General features: G+C 37.3%; 1 protein-coding gene across 2 annotated transcripts in view; it reads right to left on the bottom strand.

Moving 5' to 3' along the window:
- Window positions 1-22,025, bottom strand: part of LOC149190957 (small RNA-binding protein 11, chloroplastic-like) — a 63,907-nt gene extending 41,882 nt beyond the window's left edge. The window contains exon 1 of one of the 2 annotated variants that reach the window (XM_089412316.1): window positions 21,391-22,025. In XM_089412316.1, coding sequence (XP_089268442.1) covers window positions 21,391-21,511 — 121 coding nt within the window. In that variant the 5' untranslated portion in view covers window positions 21,512-22,025. The remainder of the gene's footprint in view (window positions 1-21,390) is intronic. The other variant, XM_089412315.1, reaches the window with a different exon arrangement.
- Window positions 22,026-22,469: the final 444 nt, after the last annotated feature.

Below are 22,469 nucleotides of genomic sequence, written 5' to 3'. Positions count from 1 at the left end.
TAAATTGTTTACGAGAACAAAGCCATTGATACCATACAAACTGATTTGGTTCCAAATATAAAGTTGCCATACGTACCTTTTGTGTGTTTTGCACATTATTGAGATCGAAGAATTGCTCCATCTGTAATATCCATGTGGCGGGATCCTTGCCATCAAACTTCCTCATATCGATTTTTGGAACATGGTGAGTCTTCGATCCAACATTAGAGTCTATGGAATCATGATTAACATTTCTTTTGTTCTCATCATGAGTTTCCTTTACTACCTTTTCACCATTAGTGACCCTTTCTTGTAGCAACTTCTTCAATTCATCCATCTTATCATCCATGCCATCAAATTTAGCGTCAATCTTAGCTTCCATGCCATCCATCTTAGCTTCCATTCCCTTTATCTTAGATTCCACGCCATTTATCTTAGATTCCACGCCACTTATCTTAGCTTCTGTTAGCTTTTGTGAGCGTGACATTTGTTGCACTTGTTCTTGTAATTTTGATATATCATGTAGCATTTCTTCCTCTTCTTCATGAGTCATGCTAGAGCTTTCAGGTTCCTTACTAGGTGTTTGCATTTTCTTTCCTCGGGGCATCAGTTACCGATAATAATGCTTTACTATGCCCTTTGAATCCGTTAAACCAAGCTTACACAAAAATTAAAAAAAAAACTACACACCTTTTTTCACTTTATAGAAGCCTGATATTGAATCTGATGTATCTCTGTAATTTCGGATCCTCCAATTCTGAAATTGCTACCTGTAGTAGCCTTCTACGTCCTCTTTCCAATGCCACAAGTCTGAGCCAAATTGGATTCTCCAAGGAAGAGTTATGTGAAATCTCCCACAGTGACTTGCTTTTAGACTGGTTCAGTAGAGCGAACTTGTACGACGTGCCACGAGTCACTGTTTCAACCTTTGAATCTGAAACACACACACAAGAAACTACAGTCCGTCCTCTTTCTGTACCTTTTACGAAATTTCAATCCGATCCTCAGAGAGAGAGTTATGACGATTTTCCCCAGGTCACCTGTTTTGAATGTAATTCAGGAGTCTGCAAAAAGACCAACTTCCTCAGATCATATCTCCGAAAATATCGCGAGAAAAGCTCTGAAATTCGGACCCAAGGTTCAGCGCCAATTCTTCTCAAATGGGTTTTTTTTTGCGACTTCTGAAACGTCACAAAAAAAAAGTTATAGCGAAAATGCCACGATGACCTGTTTGGAGCAGCGAAACCCTAGAATCCAAAGCTCTGATACCAAATGTTATGAAACCAGCTCACAAAAAGATAGAAAAGAGAGATCCACGCCTTAGAATTCAGCCTCTTCGAGGGGGCAACCTCCTTTACATTACATAAATGAACAATTCTTGGATGATACAAATGACAAAACCTCCTTTCTATATATAGGAGTCTAAGGAGTCACAATATAATCCAGCCGACCTAACAATAATAATATAAAGCCACAAAAATAACAATAGAGGGATTCTATGGGGCACAGAAATAACAATATGGGGGTAATAGGGGCACAACAATATAAATAAGGGGTATAACTACAATAGTAATGGGGTAATCACTAGTATTATAGGGACCCAACATACACAAAATACATATTGAAATGAGTACAACATCATTCTCAAACTGAAGAGTTCTCATAAGAAGAGTCGAATTGATAAGCCAACTGTAAGCATCATCATTATGACCAACACTGTCTTTGAGGCCTAACTAGACAAGCTCAACTTTATTCGAGAGCATTATGCTGGGAGGCTTTACGTGTGATACTGCACTACCTCTACAAGGCACATACCCCATCCAAATGTTCACAAGGTATGTCCTTTTAGGACTATTCTTATCTTGGATTTCCATTCCTGAATCCTCAAAGAATATCAGTCTTCTTCGACCACTATTACCTTGGATACCCATCCCATCCTCAAAGAGTGTCGGTACCTTTCCTTTCTTCGATGATCTATCCTCAAGGAAACCATAGATGCTTATCCAATCCTCCACCATTATTTCTTCATGACCTTCACTTAGACTTACGGTTGTTAGTCTTGGTCAAGTAATTGACACATGAAGAAGAGAATGCACATGTGATGTCCACCATCGCTCCCTCTCAACTAGAGAGGATATCCCTATTCTCTTTTTGATTGGAGAACAAATTCTTGCTCCTATTCAAGGAGACTCCTTTATTCCCTCTCAAACCCAGAGGAGTTTTCAAAATTCCTTTCAATTTTTGGAAGTCAACACCACAAGCCTTGAGGCTTGTCTTCATAAGAGTATCAGCTACTTGTTCTTCATGGCTCCCTCTTTCCTTCACATCTCTTGTATCAAGCTTGCTTCCTTCCGAGATATCATGGAGCCATCTTCACTCTTCAATCCTGTGACAGGATCCAGGTCATCAATCTTGCACATCACTTTCATCTCGTCATCAACAATGAAGGCAGTATATTGTGCCTTTCCAATCTTCAAGCTCTTCATAGTTTCCTCATGAAAATGATCTCCTTTGACCTTTAGGTTATCTTCTCGCACTGCTACCTTTTATTCCCAGGATGAATATATCTTGACTTTCTAATTGCCAGGCATCCTATGTTGAGCTTGCCTCAACATTCTTCATATATTCCTACAATATCCTTCCAAGTAGCAAAAATATGAAAACCAGATAACCAATAATAATATAAAATTAGACTTACCTCATCATGATGTCTTTCTCATCAACATCCTCATGGTCCATCTCCACAAATCTTCCTTCATGCATCAGAGTGCCCAAGGATCGAACTTGATTACCAAGTTGCAATCTTTTGGAGATTATACTGGATGTTAATCATTATTCTACATAATCTAGAGAAAGCCTTAATTCTTTATCCATCCTTGAGTAAGTCAAGTTATTCCTTTTAAACATCACATAATCATACAAAGCATATTACAAGATTCTATACATATGAATCTTATCCAAGAGTTACTTTCAATATGCTTCTTATTCCATCATCTAGCTATATGTCTCATAATGAGCCTGCAATCTGACCCATTGCATTCCTTCATCCCTTCAAAAGTATTGTTTCCATACTATATGGAATGTATACTAACCTTGTCATAATGCTTCTCTCAAGAACCTCCAAAATGATGGTTCTTATAGGATCATGATGATCCACCTTAGCAAGATGACTACCTCTAACATAATGTTAGATAATGCCTGGATGAACAATATGCAAAATGGTCTATCTATCTTTAAAGACTAGATGATTTCTACAAAGCAACTTAACCAAGTAGACTCTAAGTATGCTACTATCACATGCTTCTCTCTATGATGCTATACAAAACCAAGTAAACAACAATGCATATTATCCTAAAGGAAAGAGCAACTTCACAAAGAACCTAACAAACAGGATGCCTTTTTTAATAGTAAATATCTTTCACATCTTCTTTCTTCGGCTTCTTCTCAGGTTCTCCCATTTCCTCAGCTATGTGAGCCTCGCTTCTTTCCTTTCTTTTGTTGTTCTGTTGGTTTGGACAGTCCCTCTTAAAGTGTCCATACTCATTGCATTTAAAGCATTGAACCTTGGACATATCTTTCTTCTTGGACTTCCCAAACTTTCCCTTCTTCAGCTTCTTGACTCTAGCTATAAAGGCTTGAGATTGTTCATCTAATCCAATGTCATCCTTTGCCTTGATCCTAGTTTCTTCCAAGATGCATTGAGCCCACAACTCATCAAAAGGAGTTGAGTCTTTCTTAGAGTAGATGCTTGTTGCAAAGTTGCTCCATTCTAGTGGCAATGCATTCAGTACACAGATGGTCATTTCCGAATCAAAAATTGTTTCTCCAAGCCCCTGCAAGTGATCTCTTAATTGAGAGATCTTCATTAGAAAGGATGCCATGTCCTCATCCTTTGATTTCTTCATTCTATATAGTTTATTCCTCAAAGACATCTTTTGTCCTGATGTACTTACAAAGTACAAATTCACTAGCTTGTCATACATAGCCTTAGAAGTTTTCAAATTTGCAACAAATGGAACAAGAGGATCCTTAATGGATTCAACGATGATCCTTTGTGCCCTAACTTCTCCTTTCTTGTACTTTGCTAGTTCTTGAGTCTTGTCTTTGCTAGGTTCAGTAATTTCACCAGTAACATATTCCATTACTTCATGTTCTGTAAGTGCCAGGTCAATCATTTTCTTCCATGCTAGGAAATTTGATGAACCAACGAGCTTATTGCTTTCCTTGTAGAAAGAACCCATATGACCTGTAGATTCAGACATAGAGTATCAATATGATACTTACTTGATGATCAAGAGTCTTCCCTTTCTGATGATGTCTCCAACTATCTTGAGGCTTTCAAGATCTTCAAAGAGACTTCAATAGTGGTTTCCAAAAGTGATGATACCAAAATCCTTTGATGCTTCCTTCAGGGAGGTCTTCTAATGAGTCTTCAACTAGACACTTTTCTTAAGAGCAAACAATAACCTTCTTGTAGTCTTCCTCTTCAAGCTTTCTTTTAATGAGGCCCTTCTTCTAGATCAGTAGGTCTTCCTTCTCCCCTTCTTGTGTCCACATGATGATCCTTCCAACTGCCTTTTGTTCACCTTAGCTTTGATAACATGTTGGAAAATGCAATGTAGCAGTTATTAATTCCAATTTTCCTTAATCTTAATACTTGCTTATGAACTTTATTAATCTTCTTGTGTTTCTTTAATTAGATTTTTTTCATCAAACAAATATCAAGAACAAAGATAGTGGACACAGATATTAGTCTCCAAGCCAGGGGAAAACCCCTCCAAGGGGAAAACCCGAAAAATCTTTTCTCTTCTTATAGAATCTGCATCAAATGAGATAACAAAGACCCAAACCCTTGAGCAAGTCCTCCTCCAAGTACGAAGTCAACCCTTCCAAGAGAACCAGCTTCTAGCTACAACTTCAAACACAGATTTTGTCCTGCAACTTCGTCATGCAACTTTGGCCCTGTAGTTGTTGCAGAAACCCTAATCCAGCTTCTTTAAGAGACCTTTCTTTGAGCAAGACAAATCCTCCCATGGTAAACGAGGTCAAGATAGAGCATTCTCTCCACCAGCAACTTGATACAACAACTTGCTCTTCTGTAATTCAGAATTGCAGTTTCAGCCTCCTTTGTAGTTGCAGAAACCCTAGTTTTTCGCACGTGTGAAAGAGAAACCCAAAAACAACTTTTTCCTTGACTTCTTGGAATCCTTTTGCCTTCTTGATCTTCGCTCCTTCCTTTCCTCGTCTAGCCTTAGATCGAACTTTTCTTTGGAAGATCGGACTTGGCGGTGAATGAGTGCCAAATGAGGTCGAGTATACTCCTTTATATAGCCTTCCAAGGGGGTGAATTCCCTCCTTTAGGCCGACTTGAAGCTTCCAGGGCCGACTTATACTTTGGAGGTTTCCAGGACTTTCTAGACTCAAAATAAATTCTTTTACAAGATATATTTTGCTCAGAAGGGTCTTATAAACATGATATTGACTCCCTTGACTCATGACAATAAATCCTATGACCTAACAAACCCTAGAAGAATGAAGAACATGCTTTTACCTAGAAGACCATCAATAAAGAGCATGAAACCCATGTTTTTAAAATAATAACTTTTTCTTTTCTTCTTTTGTTTGCTACATAAGACACATTGAAATGAGTACAACAACAATTATGAAGCACGAAACTAGTTACATTTCCAACATGCCCAAGGATGAGAGGGGCCTTGGTTTGATTGTCATTGCCACATAGGGTAGTATTCTTGACCAAGTGGGTAGTGTAATGTCTTGAGGATTCAACACCTTGGTAGGTCTTGTTTTGACATTGAATGATGTATATTCAACATATAGGTAGAGACCATAAGGCTTTTTAACTTATGTGATATTATCTCGTCACCCCATTTATTTCAATTGTCAAGCTCATTCATCTTCAGGAGCATATGGTTAACTTGGAAAGTTGTTGCAAATTTGGCATGTCCACAATGGGATGGCAGTGGGGTAGGTAGGGATCTAGTTTTACCCTATTTGGAGCTATTCAAGATTCTTGTGTTGCAAAGTTGCCTCGCTATCAAGCTCGCAGGCTGAGCAGGAAAGGCATTTTTCCTAGGGAGATTTGTGGGATTCTTCCTCTCACTCCTAGGAGTGGATTCTCTTGCACAGGGGCATGGTCTCCTTTCCCCTGACTGCCTTTCAAATATGGAGTTGAGAGGCCTTATTATGGAGTCTGAGTTATTTAAAATGAATACTAGGATGCCTAACCATTTTAATGGAATTGAAGATGGAGCTTTCGTCACCCACTTCTCTAGTATAACTCTCAACAATTGTATTTCATGCTTCATCATAGGATCTGCCATCCACGATTCTTAGTGCACACATTGGATGTCTAAGGATCTGAAGGGTAGATTGGTATGTAGACTTCATAGTGTCTGGTCAATTTAGTTTTTTGATAAGATGAGAGTTTTTGCTTGGTTGGTATTCTCTCAAGGGATATCATCTAAGGCCTAGTTGGCCAAGGGTGGACTTTCTAATGGCCTTTTTCTTGTTTGCCATCACTTGGAGATGGTGAAGCATATTTTCTAGGAATGTCAATTTGCCAAATGTTGATAGAGTTATCTTAAGGATCAATACTCAAGGTTTCTTTAGGAAAGGATTCACTTGCATTCTGCATTGTTTGAAGAATGTTGCTCTCTAGTTCATATTGTGTTCTCTAGGATATGGCATTGCCTACAGATCCAAACTTCATTTATTTTATGGAAAGTTAGGTGTAAGTTTGTTTTTGATCATGAGGTCTGTTGAAAATGTAACTAGTGTCAGTCTTCATAATGTAATAAAATGTAATTTTTATTATTGGCATATTCATTATTATTATTTTATTTTTGGTCAAAGAATGTTCTTCATGCTTATAGAGTCAAAAAGAATTTATTATGAGTTAAAAGAATTGTATTTGAGTCAAGTCCTATTTGGACTTCTGTAAAGAAAATAAAAAGAATTTTATATCAAGTCAAAGTCCACCAAAATTGTCAAGTAGGCCCTCCTTGGGAACAAGTTGGCTTGGGCCTCCAAAAGCCACCCATTGAACTACTAGACAGATATATATATATATATATATATATATATATATATATATATATTAGAAGGTTGTTCGACCTATTTGGAGCATCAATCAAGCATGTGCAAGAAGCAATTTTCTGAACCAGCAAAAGAGAAAATAAGCCGAATTACACAAGAAGAATCTAGCACATGTGGAAGACAAGTTTTTTCTATGCTACTACAAACCTGAAATTTCAGGGCCCGAAATTTCAGGAAGTTGACCAATTTGACCTATGTTGACTTTGACTTTGGAGGCGATTTGGAGGAGGTTGGACTTGGAGTTTTGGTGGTACTTTTGGTCTTGGTCTTGGTCTTGGTCTTTGATATCTCATTTTGATCTGATTTTATAAGAGAAGGATTGTTTTTGGGTTTTCCCCCTTGTGGGGTTTTGCCCTGGCTTGGAGCCTAATTTCTGGTGTCTCTTGTCTCTTGTGCATTATGTTCTCTATATTTTGCTAATGTGTAATTGCTTGATGACATAACTAAACAAGTAAATACTAAGAAAAGAATGCATATCAGTCACAAGTAATTACCATGATAAGAAATTCTATCATCTATCTGAATTTCAACATGGTATCAGAGCTAAGGAAGATCGAAGAAGCAAGATAGCTCTCGCTCTCTCACTAAAGCCTACTTCATCTTGAGATGCCTGTAGCAGTAATCTAAAAGTTTGATTTGAAATTTTGTGGGATCTTTTCAAAGTTTGTGACATTGACTGAAGTTTGTAGCATCTATCCAAACTTTGTTCTGATGTACAAATTCGAATTTGTGGTATACACTTATGATGACAATGGTCTGAAATCCGTAGCATATGTTCAAGAGATCTGAAAACTTCATATCAAGTTCAACGCTTTGAATACCAAAGTTAAGGCTACTTCAGGAGGCATGTACTCTTATTACTATTCGAAACTTGTTTCAAGCTCGAAGTAAAAGATAAGAAGAAGATTTGTACCCTCACTCAAGCTAGAAAAAGATCAAAGTACAATACAAATCTATGTGGCATAGTCTCTGTGGCTTACAAACCCCAGTAACACCACCTCTCTGTGAACATGCAATCATACTTCCGAGGACCCGAATTTTCTATAGTATTATACCTTAGTCGCATTTGAATTCTATGATAGGTTCATAACTCAGTTTACATATCTGAAACACTCCATATTATATCCAAAACAAAGAAGGACTATTGTAGGACGAAAAACAAAAGTTCTACTTGATCTCTGTTAGCCCTCGCTTAAGAGAATAAAGAAGACCAAAAGTTTGCACCTGACCTTCTCTGAAGTTTATATGAATCTCTTGTAGCATATTATTCTGAAGATCATTTCTTGGAGTAAGGTCTGAATCACCTGTGCAAGAACTTATGGATGAATGTGACAATGATTCAGATCATCCCTACCTAAAAGAAATCTCCATAATCCAAAGACTGTAATCAATCTGAGCACCTCTATTGCAAAAAACATCCAAATTTTTCTAAAGTTTAAATAGTTTGATGAAGCATCTGAATTTTTCTGAAGTTTAAATAGTTTGATGAAGCATCGAATTTCAAAGATTGGAAGAAGGGTTTTACATGTATAGTCTATAACAAGAACTCTCTGAACCAATGTTGTGAAAATCGTGATCGGGATTAAATCGGCGAGGGGAAAAAATTGAAAAGATAATTAAAAAAAAAAAAAAAAAAAAATCGTAAAATCAGGAAAAAATCAGAAAATACAAAAATATTCATTTTTTTAATATCTAAAGCATCTACAACATAAAATAAATACACTGACACATAAATATCATAAAAGAACTAATATATAAGATGTGTAATATCATTTCTAGTGCTACATCACACATAACAGTGAATCATGTCCTGAATAGTAAGTCCTGAGTCCCAACTCAGCCTCAAAATATCAACAAAAAATATAATAATGTATCTCATATCATGAGTCATAATGTGATATAAAATGAAATAAACCAAATAACTAATACTATTGATTTCCTCTGCCCCTCTTGCAAGAAAATGCAATAGCTTTCCCTTTCCCTCTAGATGTAGATGCCGGTGGAGTTGACAGTGAAATCTGTTGTGCTCTAGAAGCTGAAGAACTAGGAGCTACAAGAGGTGGACCACGTCCTCTACTAGTGGCAAGGGTAGCCTAGGTAGGTGGTGTCACCTCCTCCTGTTGCTCATCCTCCTCCTCCTCCTCCTCCGCCCCTTCCACTACCTCTTGCTCTAACCAATCATCAACAGACTCCATGAGAGGCCTCTCGGTCTCAACCCTCCATGCAGCAGTGGTGTCAATCCCATCCAATGAGATGGCCTCCATATCAGGTATCCTCTCAAGTTGCCTCACCCACAATCGAAGATTGTAGTAGACATAGACCATGTCATTAAATCGTTGAAACTCCAACCTATACAAAAATCATAAAATAATAATCATAAAAAATATATTATTTAATGAATTCAAAAAATTAATTGGAAATTTGGAATATTTTAAGTTTTAAGTTTAACTTGTTGCGCTTCTTGTTGTGTATTTTTTCAAATACACTCCAGTTGCGCTCGCATCTTGAGAAGCTACATGTTTGGCTGAGGATTCGAATGGCAAACTTTCATAGATGGGGTACTGTGGCACCATAGCTTCTCCACCATGCATCTACAACAAAATTACAAATAAGATAAACATAAGAAAAAAATGAAATTTGAAAGTTGAAGCAAAGTATGAAGTTATGAACTTGAAGAGACAATGAAATTTGAAACAAACTAAAAAATACCTAGCATTTTAATCTTCCTATCAACCAAAGCCATCTCAAAGCTAAATGTGCCACCTGCCATCCTGTATATCTCCATTTCTTTGGATATTTCTGCACGTTCTGCTGGAGATCGCACCATCCTCTGAACACAGGTGAAGAATCCATCCATGATCTCAACATCAAATAAGGAACCCATAGGGGTAAGAAAATGCAGGGTTCAGGTAGATCACTGCAGCATGAATGGGACGATGGAGTGGGTTGTTCCATCGTTCATCAATCACCTCCCATAGGGGGAGTTGTTTTTGAAACCCCTCATCTCCCTTGTCATCATAGTAGGCCCGAATGGATTCTTTGGCCCTGTCCATGGCTTCATACAAGTAGCTCATTGCAGGCTTGTCACCATCAACTAATCGAAGAACCTTTACCACAAGTTCAGTAATGTTGCACACCTCCTGCACTCCCGCCCAGAAGTTTTCCTAGTATGAAACTAATCTACATATGGCCTCTCTCTCTGGTTTGCGGCTAAATGTCAAAGAAAGAAACATTCTCTTCACATCCCACATAGAATTCAAGAGGGATTGAAGAGATATGAAACTGGTGGCAAACCATGTAATAGCGGGGTGCACCAACTCCTTGTTGTTGGTGAATTTTCTCATCAAATGAAGCACAAATGCATGATTATATATAAATTTTGTAATGCTTTTTGATGAGTCAACAATATCTTTGACACACGAAATTTTTCCTATGTCATACAACATCAAATCAATACAATGTGTAGCACAAGGTGTCCAAAATAAAGTAGGATGCCTCTTCATAAGCATCTTTCCAGCAGCAACATAATTTGCAGCATTGTCCGTTATGACTTGGACAACATGTTCTGCACCCACATCCAAAATAAACACATCCAGCAAATCACATAATAATTTTGCGTCTTTGATATGTGCAAATGCATCAACAAATTTCATAAACATTGTCCCCTTGGGACAATTAACCAAGAAGTTTATAAGGCTTCTCCCCTTTTGGTCGATCCAACCATTTGACATCACAGTGTATCCTGTTTGTTCCCATGATGCCCTAAACGCCTCCAATCTTTTGGTGCAATCAACCTTTTCATCTTGAAGAATGCGGCCTCTAAAGTCATCATAAGAAGGGATTTTGTACCTCGGGCCAACAATTGCAATAGCATCAACAGCAGGCTGGAAAAATGGATTATTCCTTGCAACACTGAAAGGAATATCACTCCAAAGGAGAAACTTGCCCAACAACTTGTCAGCTTCTTCTTTCTCTTTTTTTAAGCATTGAAGAGATAGATGGTTGTGAACCAGTCGTGGTTCTAGGAACAAAAAATGATGAGGTGGCTACAAGGTTGGTTGTAGATATTGATGTTGAAGTAGAATCAGTGTCACTTTCATATTCACCTCCTAACACTCTCCCTGCTAGCTGCTTCCTCATATCTGACTTTTGGCTTGCTCTAATTCTTCCAATGATCTGAGGGCTCTTCGGATGATTTCTGGATTTGTATTGGTGCAAGGCCCTACCTCATGTCCAAGGATTTGTGCAAGGTGATACTTCAATCTATAAACCCCCCTGTCATATGATGCCCACACAACTTGCAAGACAAGTTTGATCTATCAAACCCTCCATCAGGTTCACCAAATTCCCACAGAGGGTCCAATTTCCTTGGCATGTTTGTAACTTGGTTGAACTCTTGAGTTTTAATGTAAGATGAAGTTTGAATTTGAAACTTGAAACTTGAACCTATGGCACAAGAAGAATTGCAAGTTAAAAAAATTACATACATGACACAACACATTGAATTTTTGACAACAACAAAAAACCTCAACTCAATCCAACAATAATAGAAAAAATGCACATTCAAACCCAATCAAAAATGATGCAAAAAAATAAAGCACAAGAAGAAATTAAACTAATAAATCTAACAATCAAGTTTTTGCATTTTTTACCAAAATGAACCCTCTCCACTCTATGCAACAAAAATGAAAAAAAACACAATCAAATCCACTCAAAAATCATTGATAATCAATGGGTTATAGAAACCCAAGCAAAAACAAGAAAAAAATCAAAAAAAAAGGCCAAATTTGATGCCCATACTTGAAAACCACGATTTGCCGAAGAAATTTGGTCCAAACACGAATTTCTCTTGGTTGGGGTGCTAAAATCTTCCGTTTTTCTCCCCCTCTACCCTAGTAGTCGCCTTCCTCTCCTCCATTTCTCTCAAACAAGTCCGTTGTCTGCTAAAAATGACAAATAAAACTCATGAAATAGCTTTTAAAATGCGTTGTCCCAGAGGATCACGATTTTTTCAACAATTTTTTCGAAAAAAAAAAAAAACAAAAAAAATAATAATAATAATATAATAAATTCGAGCGATGTTATCGGCAAACTTAAAAAAAAACGCGATTTTTTTAAAACATCACGATGTTCACAACACTGCTCTGAACAACGAAGTCTGAAGGATTGGCAACAAGTGTTCACTACAGTAATTTGAAATAATCAATGAAGAGCAAAGTATGTATATGACAGATCTGAGCCAGTGACAAATCCAAACATTTTGTGGAAGACATCCAAACCCCTATGGACATTAATCTTTGAACTACATATATGTGTATCTCTGAGGCAAGTAACAATTCAATCTATCTCTAAGACATCCAAAGTTGTTTTTCCGTAGAAGAATGCAAATTTTGTGGCACTATATGCATTTATGAGGCATTGTGATCATATGCGAGCTCTATTGAGAAATCTAGGGCATCATGAATTAGGAAATTTCTCTTAATTAGTAAGTGCTTGTATCTTTTACTTCATTAGATTAAGATCTTCTCTTTGCATAAGCTATTAGTGTTCTTCTTCATCAAACAGCTACCAATGCACAAACATAAATAGACAAGAGACACAAAATGTAGGCTATGAGACAGAGCCAAAACCTCTCACTCTTTGAGAGGAAAACCCACACAAATTCTTTTTATAGAGATTCCAATTGAGGAATACCAAGACCAAGACCCTTGACCTATTAACCACTCCAAGACCAAAACACTAGTTTTCTAGACTGTCTTCTCTTCTTCTTGACTCCTCTTCCACTTCGACCTTCTTTGCATCAAGACATAGTTATCATCGAGATCTTATCACTGTCTCCACATCAAGATCTTATCACTGTCTCCACGTTGAGATCTCCTTTACTGTGAGACCTTCTTGTTTTCACATCCTCAAGAACTTACTTTTGTGATGGTCATCCTTCAAACTGAGATGGATCCATCTGTCCTTCTTACTGTAAGTATATGGAACCCTTAACACTGTAATACTCTAATCATCAAGACTGAGATAGTACCGAACCTATAACCATTGTGAGGACCGAAACATATTTTCTGAGATAGCACCAAATCTGAGGCTTCCTTCATAGCAACAAAATTCATGACTATAATGTTATCCGAACTTGTCTTTTATCCTTTTTCGCTCCCATTGTGATACAAACTTCAGAGGGATCTGAATTCCCTTGACAGTACCCAATCTCCACTTTTGTTCCCAAGTCCGAGCCCCTTCTATACTCTTATCCGAACTCTGTGATTGTTACCCGAAAAACTCAAAGATATCGAACTTCTGAACTATGTAAATGCGGAGATCCTAGCCACGTATTTATAGTAGTTTGTCCCATAAATAAGCCGACCTATATTTCGAATAGGTGTGTCTTTCATAAGGTGAGCCGACATGAGCTTGTACTCTCTATTTTGAGGATGACTTAGTGCTTGTCTTTGGAGGGCTTCTAGACACTTGTATAGACATTCTTCATACATGACATTGACTCTATATGACTTATATGACAAATCCTAAAGGCTCCCAATGGGAGCCATCTAAAATAAAACCTCTTGCTCATGCAACCCATGAAGCAAGGCATAATAATTATTTTATTTTCTTCTTTTCATCATTTACAAAAATCACAGTTACATGTCATTATGAAGACCGAACCTAGTTACACTTTTCAACACTCGCTCTTAAGTAGCGAGGTATTCATAATGGTACTTGGTCATTCTTAATCTAAAGAATTTCTCATAAGGAGAGCCGGATTGGTAACCTATCTGTTTGGTCTAAAATACAGATGCAAATTAGAGTTTCATTTATTATCAATCCGGGTAAGTAAACTTCGAGGATCATCCAATATATATGGACTTTGAGACAAACTAAACTAAACTAGGTAAAGAAATGCCAAAGCTCCCTTACAGGAGGTCTTTCATTGGGATCTCCAACACCTATTTAGTCATTTAATCAAAATGAAATCTAAAGACATTGTGACAAGTTAATCAACAAACTATTTAAACTAATGAAATTAAAGCACTTAAACCTAATTCTGATTGATTGCATGAAATATTAAAGCTCTCTTACAAGAGACTATTCATTTATATCTCAAGCATATGAATCAGAAACTTAAACTAATGAAATCAAACATTAAATAACAAATCAGATTCATTGAAAGAAACATTAATACTTTCTTACGAAAGGTCATTCGTTAATATTTCAAACATATGAACCAATAATTTAATCTAATGAAATTCACAAACAAACATAAAATGAAAGTTTACCAAAACAAAACAAGCATGCAAGTGAGGCAATGGGGGCCCTCCATAGCTCCACAAGCACACCTAGAAAGAAGTCAAATGTAGAAGAAAATCCAATCCACTTTATTTATCATCAATTGCAAATTGCAATTACAAGCTCCAAGTTCTACATTCCAAGAGGTCCTAAACTCTACATTACAATGATTCTAAAATCTAAAATTACAAATGAAGGACTAAGTTTCTAAATTCTAAAAATTAAGATTACAAATGAAGGAGATAACACTCCTATTTATACAACAAGATGAGATAACAAACTCATAATGATGATCCACTATTCCCTCTTCAAATCCACATATCTCTCAACCAATGGTGACACATAACCCTATCCTCCATGATCTTCTCCATGAGGTCCATGATCTTATCCATGAGGTCCATGATCTCCTCAAATTCGAATTTGAACATAGAGTGCCACATAAGGGTGCCTTAGAAGCTTCCTTTGTACCTACACATGTCAACAAACTCATTCTAATTGTTAGGTATAAGTATATGGATATTATTTTCTAAAGTTTAACCACAAATTCTCTTAAAAATACTAAGAATTAATAATGTTTTGGAAAACACAATGATAAACCATTTAATGATGAAAGTGAAGCTAATGTGATGACATGGTGGTGGAATAGAGGTGAGAAAAGGTGTGAATGGAGAGAAAGTGGATGTTGAATGGAGTGAAAATGGATATATTTTAAGGATAATTCTTAGGCCCAACACTATTTGTATAGCATCATATCAACCAGCATTGTTACATAACAAGGCCTTGACTAACAGCTCTATCCACATGATCAGAGCACAATGCTAGCAAGACCAATGATTCATAAACACCATAATCATTGTCTCTCAAGGTACATACTCCATCGCGGTGTTCACGGAGTATGACCTACTTTGGACTATTCTTATCTCGGGTAGCCAGTCCTAAAAGAATATCGGTCCACTATGACTACTCTTATCTTGGATGCCCTATCTCATCCTCAAAGAGCATCGAATGCCAGATGTTTACACAATCCTCCATTCTGTCTTCCCAGGGGAAGACCAGAATGATGTGTTTATCTCTCCCACTCAGTTAGGGAGGACATATTAATTTTCCAGGCTCCCTCTTAATTAGGGACCTACAACAGCTCCTCAACCAATTGCTTGAAGAGCTCCTTCCTTTGATGTCATGAATTTCTTTGTCAAGGAGTCTTCATCTTTTGGGGCTTCTTCATAGGGCACATACCATCCATCACCTTCATCCATGAGTCAGTCATGTCATTATTCCTTTCATCAAGAAGTGATCCATTAGTCTTCATTTGGCCTTGCTTTAGGTCATGTTGCCTTCTTCATGTCATATTTTCAGGAAGAATCTTACATCCTTCTATATGGTCCTTTTGGAAGACATCCACCTGCATAAACCCATCCAGATATTTGTTCAAAACTAAGAAATGAACACTTAAATCAAAATTACCTTTGTGATGCTCTTTCATCGTGACATTTTCCAATTTGCATCAACATCCTGCATACAAGTTGACATATCTCCCAAAGATATCCATTATCAAGGGTCTCCATCTTTTCCAGACTTCTATCAGAGTCTTCATATCTCTCCGAGAGATTTTCTAGGCAAATCTTTTTGGTCTTTCGGATGTTGATTGCCTTTACCATGGTTGCATATCTCATGATCTCTTCCTTCCTTTCTTCACACATTTCATTTCATTCCCTAGATCTTCCAATCAGAGTTCCTCAATTGTAGTCAACCACCTCATACTTCATATGACATATTATGTTGATTTCATCTAGTGTAACTCATGCCTTCCGGAATCCTTTCATAGGAGATTCCTTTCCTTTGATCATGCTTCTCAAGATAGAGCAGTGATCCATGTTACCTGCAACCATACGTCATGAAATTATAGTATTGAATATAAGCATGCATACCTCACTTACCTTTAGGTCATCTCGGCTTCCTTCAATAGCTTCCTTGATTGAAAATATCTTCAACCCCTTGATCTGCTTCATCTCTTATGTCATCATACCATCATCCCATGAATTCCACAAGTTGGAGTTCCTAATGAAACACTTGCTTCCACTCTAGATTGGTGAATCTTCTGATGAAGATTCCATCAATGAGTCTTGAGGATCTTGCATATCCTTATCCAGCAGATGTTACCTTTTGATGTATGATGAGCCTTGTCCTAGATGACTTCTTCCTTTCCTTTAGTTTCCAATGAGGTTCTCAAGAGCTATGTCCTTCATAGTTGACTAGCAGACATCCTTCATGTTTCCTATGGTGATGTCACGAGTTCTAATGCTTTTCCTCTTCCTTGGACTTCCTTCTTTTAGCTTTCTCCACTTCTTTGGTGAAATGGACTTCTTCTCTATCTTCCTTGTTATTGCCCCTTTTGAGCTTAGGACAATCTTTCCTTTAATGCTCATAGCATCGAGTCTTAGCTATGATCTTCTCTCCTTTCGACAAATGTCTGAATACTTCTTGCCCTCAACCAATCTTCTTCTATCTTGCATAGAAACCATACGTTGTTGAATGGGATAGCCTTCTTATCCTTATACACATTTGTTACCTTGTTCATCAGTTACTGTATTTAGAACAATGAGGATTATCTCTCCCAAACCTCGCAATTGAGATCTTATGAAGATAACTCTTTATCCTTTGATATCTTCAATTTGTGTAGATCAGATCTAAGAGATATAACCTTTCTTATTGCATCTTCAAAGAATAGTTCTTGCATCTTATCATATATATCGCTTTGATGTCTCCAATCCTGCTATATAGGGATGAGGGGACCTTTGACTAATTTCATAGGAATCCCTTGAGCCCTTTGAGCCCTTTCCATGTATTCAGATAATGCTTGACCTTCGGATCATTTGGAGATTTTTCCATTGAAATGACTTCGCTTTCTTCGAGGACGGTGTCTATCTTCCTTTTTCATGCAAGGAAGTTTGATGATCCAACCAGCTTATAGATCTCCTTGCAAAACAAAGTCATTTTATTATATTAGATTATAGAATGAAAGATACTTACTTAACAAGTGAAGATGAAACCTTCAACTTGATCACTTTGATGGTGGTTGAAGAAGATGTATTAGTGCCCCCCTTTGGATGTTCTTCTTTCAAATGAAAATCCTTTCTTCAATAAAAGGAGATTGCTCCTTTTATGATGACAACACCTTTAGATCTAGCTCCCTTTGTTGATGGTGATTGATGAGGATGTTTTGATGCCTCCTTGGATGATCTTCTTCAAGGATAAGGAGGGGATTCTTGCTTCAATTAGATGTAACTTGCCTTATAGCTTTTGAAGATGATGACAATGCCTTCTAGCCTTCAAGATACTTCGACTTTCTCAATGGTGAATGAGTGCAGATCATAAATGCTTTCTTAGATGTCTACGCTTTGTGCTACCTTGCATTGTAGATCTCTTCAACTTGATGAGGGTCTTTGTGGTCTTTTGACGATGACTAGAGGATCCAACACTTTTGTTGGTGTAGACTTCTAGTTGCCTTGATTTGTAGATCTATTCGCCTTGAGTAGAAATAAGGCTTTAGCCTTGAATATTTGATTGATGATTCAAAGACTTCTTTTTAAGTAAACTTTCTTCTTTGATCTGGGGTTTGATTCTTCAATGTAGATCTTTGAACTTTCGCTTTGATAACCTTTGACTTGCTTTGATACCATTCTTGAAATTTGATCCTTGAGTGTCTCTTTGATTAGGAGCCCTTCCTTAATTGACACCTTAGCTATGATACCATGTTGAGAAATCTAAGGCATCATGAATTAGGTGATTTCTCTTAATTAGTAACTGCTTGTGAGTATCTTTTACTTCATTAGATTAGGATCTTATCTTTGTTTAAGTTATTAGTGTTCTTCTTCATCAAACAGCTACCAATGCACAAACATAAATAGAGAAGAGACACAGAATGTAGGGTATGAGCCAGGGCCAAAACCTCTCTTTTTGGGAAGAAAACCCGCACAAATTCTTCTTATAGAGGTTCCAATGACGAATACCAAGACCAAGACCCTTGACCTATTAGCCACTCCAAGACCAAGACACTAATTCTCTAGACTGTCTTCTCTTCTTCTTGACTCCTCTTTTGCTTCGACCTTCTTTGCATCAAGACAAAGTTATCATCGAGATCTTATCACTATCTCCACATCAAGATCTCCTTTACTGAGAGACCTTCTTGCTGTCACATTCTCGAGAACTTACTTATGTGATGGTCATCCTTCGAACTGAGATGGATCCATCTATCCTTCTTATTGTAAGTATATGGAACCCTTAACATTGTAATATTGTAATCATCAAGACTGAGATAGTACCGAACCTATAATCATTGTGAGGACCGAAACATGTTTTCTGAGATAGCACTGAATCTGAGGCTTCCTTCATAGCAAAAAAATTCATGACTGTAATGCTATATGAACTTGTCTTTTATCCTTTTTCACTACCACTAGGATACAAACTTCAGAGGGATCCGAATTCCCTTGACAGTACCCAATCTCCACTTCTGTTCCCAAGTCTGAGCTCCTTTTATACTCTTATCTGAATTATGTGATTGTGATCCAAAAAACTCAAAGATATCAAACTTCTAAAGTGTGTAAATGCGGAGATCCTAGCCACGTATTTAAAGTAGGTTGTCCCATAAATAAGCCGGCCTATATTTCAAATAGGTGTGCCTTTCATAAGGTGAGCCGACATGAGCTTATACTCTCTGTTTTGAGGCCGACTTCAAGAGGATGACTTAGTGCTTGTCGTTGGAGGGCTTCTAGACACTTTTATAGACATTCTTCATACATGACATTGACTCTATATGACTTATATGACAAATCCTAAAGGCTCTCAATGGGAGCCATCTAAAATAAAACCTCTTGCTCATGAAACCCATGAAGCAAGGAATAATAATAATTATATTTTCTTCTTTTCATCATTTACAAAAATCACAATTACCTGTCATTATGAAGATCGAACCTAGTTACACTTTTCAACAAGCTCCTGAGAAGTTTGTGACATGTACACAAGTCGCCTTACTATAGTATATAATCTATGGAAGAGACCGAAACAATTAGAGGCCGACACCTTGCAAATTCTGTGGAAAACCGTAACAAGATATATGAAGGTCTATCAAGCTTATATATGTGACACAAGTATGATAAGCAACTATGCCATCGAAACTTATACTTGAAAGGAGGATGAATTACACCATGAAGTCAACCTATCTATGAAGCTTGAAAGAAACCAAGACAAAGCAAGCAGCCCAAAGAACATTCTATGGTCTGTATCCTAGTACAATGGTCGAAGGATTGAGCCACCTTTGTTGGAGTAAGTTGGTACATTACAACTGAAGAAAAGTCAAAGGATCAGATCTCTGCAAAGATGAATAAGGTAAAATTGAATAGGTACATATAAATTTTGTTCACTTGCATCAAATGACCTATGTAAATCATATTGCACATGATATCAGGTCTTCTAGGTCATGGTGAAGTCACCTCTAGGAATTGACATAAAGAGTAAACTAATGATTTGTTGAAAGATAGTGGCAGGGTCTGCATAGATACATTAGAAATCATGACTTAATTGATATGGTAGCATTCAGATTCTTTCCTTGCATATGAAGACTAGGCTTTTAAATGAAATGATCTCCATCTCATAGAAAGCTTGACAATAGCATCTCTAAGGTTTTGCAACTAACTCTCTAGTATGCTTGTAGAATTTGCAATTTTTAAATGGCAGATCTTGCAGATGTTGGAGAATTTAGGGTTTGAAAACCCTAGCAAAGCATTGAGTTAGAAAACCCCAGGAACAAAATCTTGACTAGTTGTTTTGACTGTAAAAAGAAAACCTAGCTCTTGAGAATGACAAGAATGACATCATGCTGATGTGAGGACAAGATTGATGAAAAGGTCCAAGATTAAGAGGGAACTGACTCTCCTCAAATAGATAAGTATTCTACACCTCCTTGCTTTAATTAATATTGTTGCTACTTTGTCTATACACTTTTCCATTGTTCTTTCATAGTCTTCCCATAAACGTTGCAGGTCAAGACAAGACCTATCGAAGCTTGACTAACAAATGGAGGAATTGGTAGAACGTAACAAAACACAAAGACAAAAAGAAAGTAGGTTGAAGTATGCATCAAAGAAGTCAATTAGATGGCAGCATGAAAAACAAGGCTTAATAAAAGAAGAAGTTCACCTGCATCAGTCGGAAAGAGGAAACTCTAATTGGTTCGATTCAGGAACACATTGATTAGGTTGACAGTATTGATGCTAATAGAGATACTACTGACGATTGGGAGCTAATATGGTTTCTTGAAAGGGCGTGAAGCAGAATTCTGTTGCAATACGAAGAAAGAGGATGTGAAGGCTTGTGCAATCAGCTGTGAAGAAATTTGGCTCTATATGGTGTTTGAAACTTTGATGAACTATTTGATGACATATTGGATTCAATTAATCAAAGCTGCATGAAGATTGTCAGAGAACCAGAAAGGTTGAGGTGCTTGATGAGAATCAGAAAGAATTACGTCTCTGCCCTCACCTTCATCTGCTTCTCAGCTGTAATAGCAAAGCCAGAAAATCAGCATAGGAAGAAACTTAATCTGAAGCCAGATAGGGAAATGACACCTTGGCCGCAGACAAAATGTGTGACTCTAATTTCTCCTTAATATGAATACTTCTTGTTGTTAAAAGAATGGTCAGAAGTCACCATGACGGGATCAACCACCATAACACTACCACTGGCCTCTATTGGGGCCCATGGTCCAGCAATCCACTGATTCTAACCGGTATATTGGTGTCTAAGTCACTACCCGACTATACTCAACAATAAAAATACCAGGATATTAAAATATTTATTGGAGACAAAATATTTACCTCAACATACAAGACATCAATCTATATGGCAAAAATATGTCTAAATTCAACATTTTACAACAGAAAATCAGAATTCACTGCTGGGTGTTGAAAAACACTAAAAACATGATCGTGTTTGAGTAAATTTGCGATGTACCTCCGACAAAGAGCTTTGACAAGAGTCCATTCGAATGAAAGAGCGCCAAACGCCCAGCGAGGCTATTAGTATTAGTAGTGATTCCTTTAAACAAGCAATTGAAAGCCGAAACCTGGGGCATTTTTATCCAAATTTATGCCAAGATAATGGCAAACCACAAAATTCAGTTCACAGAAATAGCAAAGTGGAAATAGTTTAGTTGAGGAGACCTATGGATTGGAAAGAAAAATGAGCTTTCTGCAACAGACGCGAAACCTGGAGTAGTTTAGTTGGGGAGGCCTATGGATTGGAATGCTACATGAGTATTCTGCAACAGACGTGAAACTGGGGATAGTTTGGTTGAGGAGGCCTATGGATTGGAATAGTAGATGAGTTTTCTGCAACAGTCGCAGCCCGTATGGATAACATGCTATTCCGTCAGGGTTTTAGGGGGCTGGCTGCAATTTACGCGAGGGTTTTAGGAGCTTTTATTACGGTTTCAAGCGAACGCGACATTGACATTCATCCATTCTACTTGGCATTCCACAACCTAACTTCCCTCACAGCTGTGGATGGTCTCCACCAATGAAAATCGGTGAGAATTTTAAAGCCCAGACAAGGTAGCCAACAAATAATCGGAGGCCAAACCTAGAGCATAAGCTAGCCAACATTTAATAATATTTTATTGTTGCTGAGAATCAAAATTGTCAAATAGATAAATAGATATGTTTGAGGAGTTTATATTTATATATATATATTAATTTAAAATAAGTGGTTTGATTACTTTTAATTTAGTAGTGGTTTGATTATTAGTATGATCAATATAATTTATAATGTTTATTTTTTAAAAGCAAATATTTATTTATTTGTCAGTGTTATTGAAAAAAAACATTTGATTGGACTATAACTTTGAAGTTTTTATTACAGATTTGATTGGACCATAACTTTGCCATGTAGATGAGACTGTGATTGAGCTTTAGAGCAACCATGAAACACTAGCTGTGCCTCGGGTCCTCTGTGCCCTTGCTGCTCTGCAGCCCGTGGCTTTGGGCCCTCTGCCCTCCTTCTCCGCATTCCTTTTTGAGTTTTTGCGGTTCAGA

Source organism: Pinus tabuliformis, chromosome 3_1 (genome assembly GCF_031772625.1).
Source record: "Pinus tabuliformis cultivar Carrire ecotype Pingquan chromosome 3_1, CPIR1, whole genome shotgun sequence".
NCBI lineage: Eukaryota > Viridiplantae > Streptophyta > Pinopsida > Pinales > Pinaceae > Pinus > Pinus tabuliformis.
Note: the sequence above shows the minus strand (reverse complement) of the source record. Positions and strands in the feature narration are given on the sequence as shown.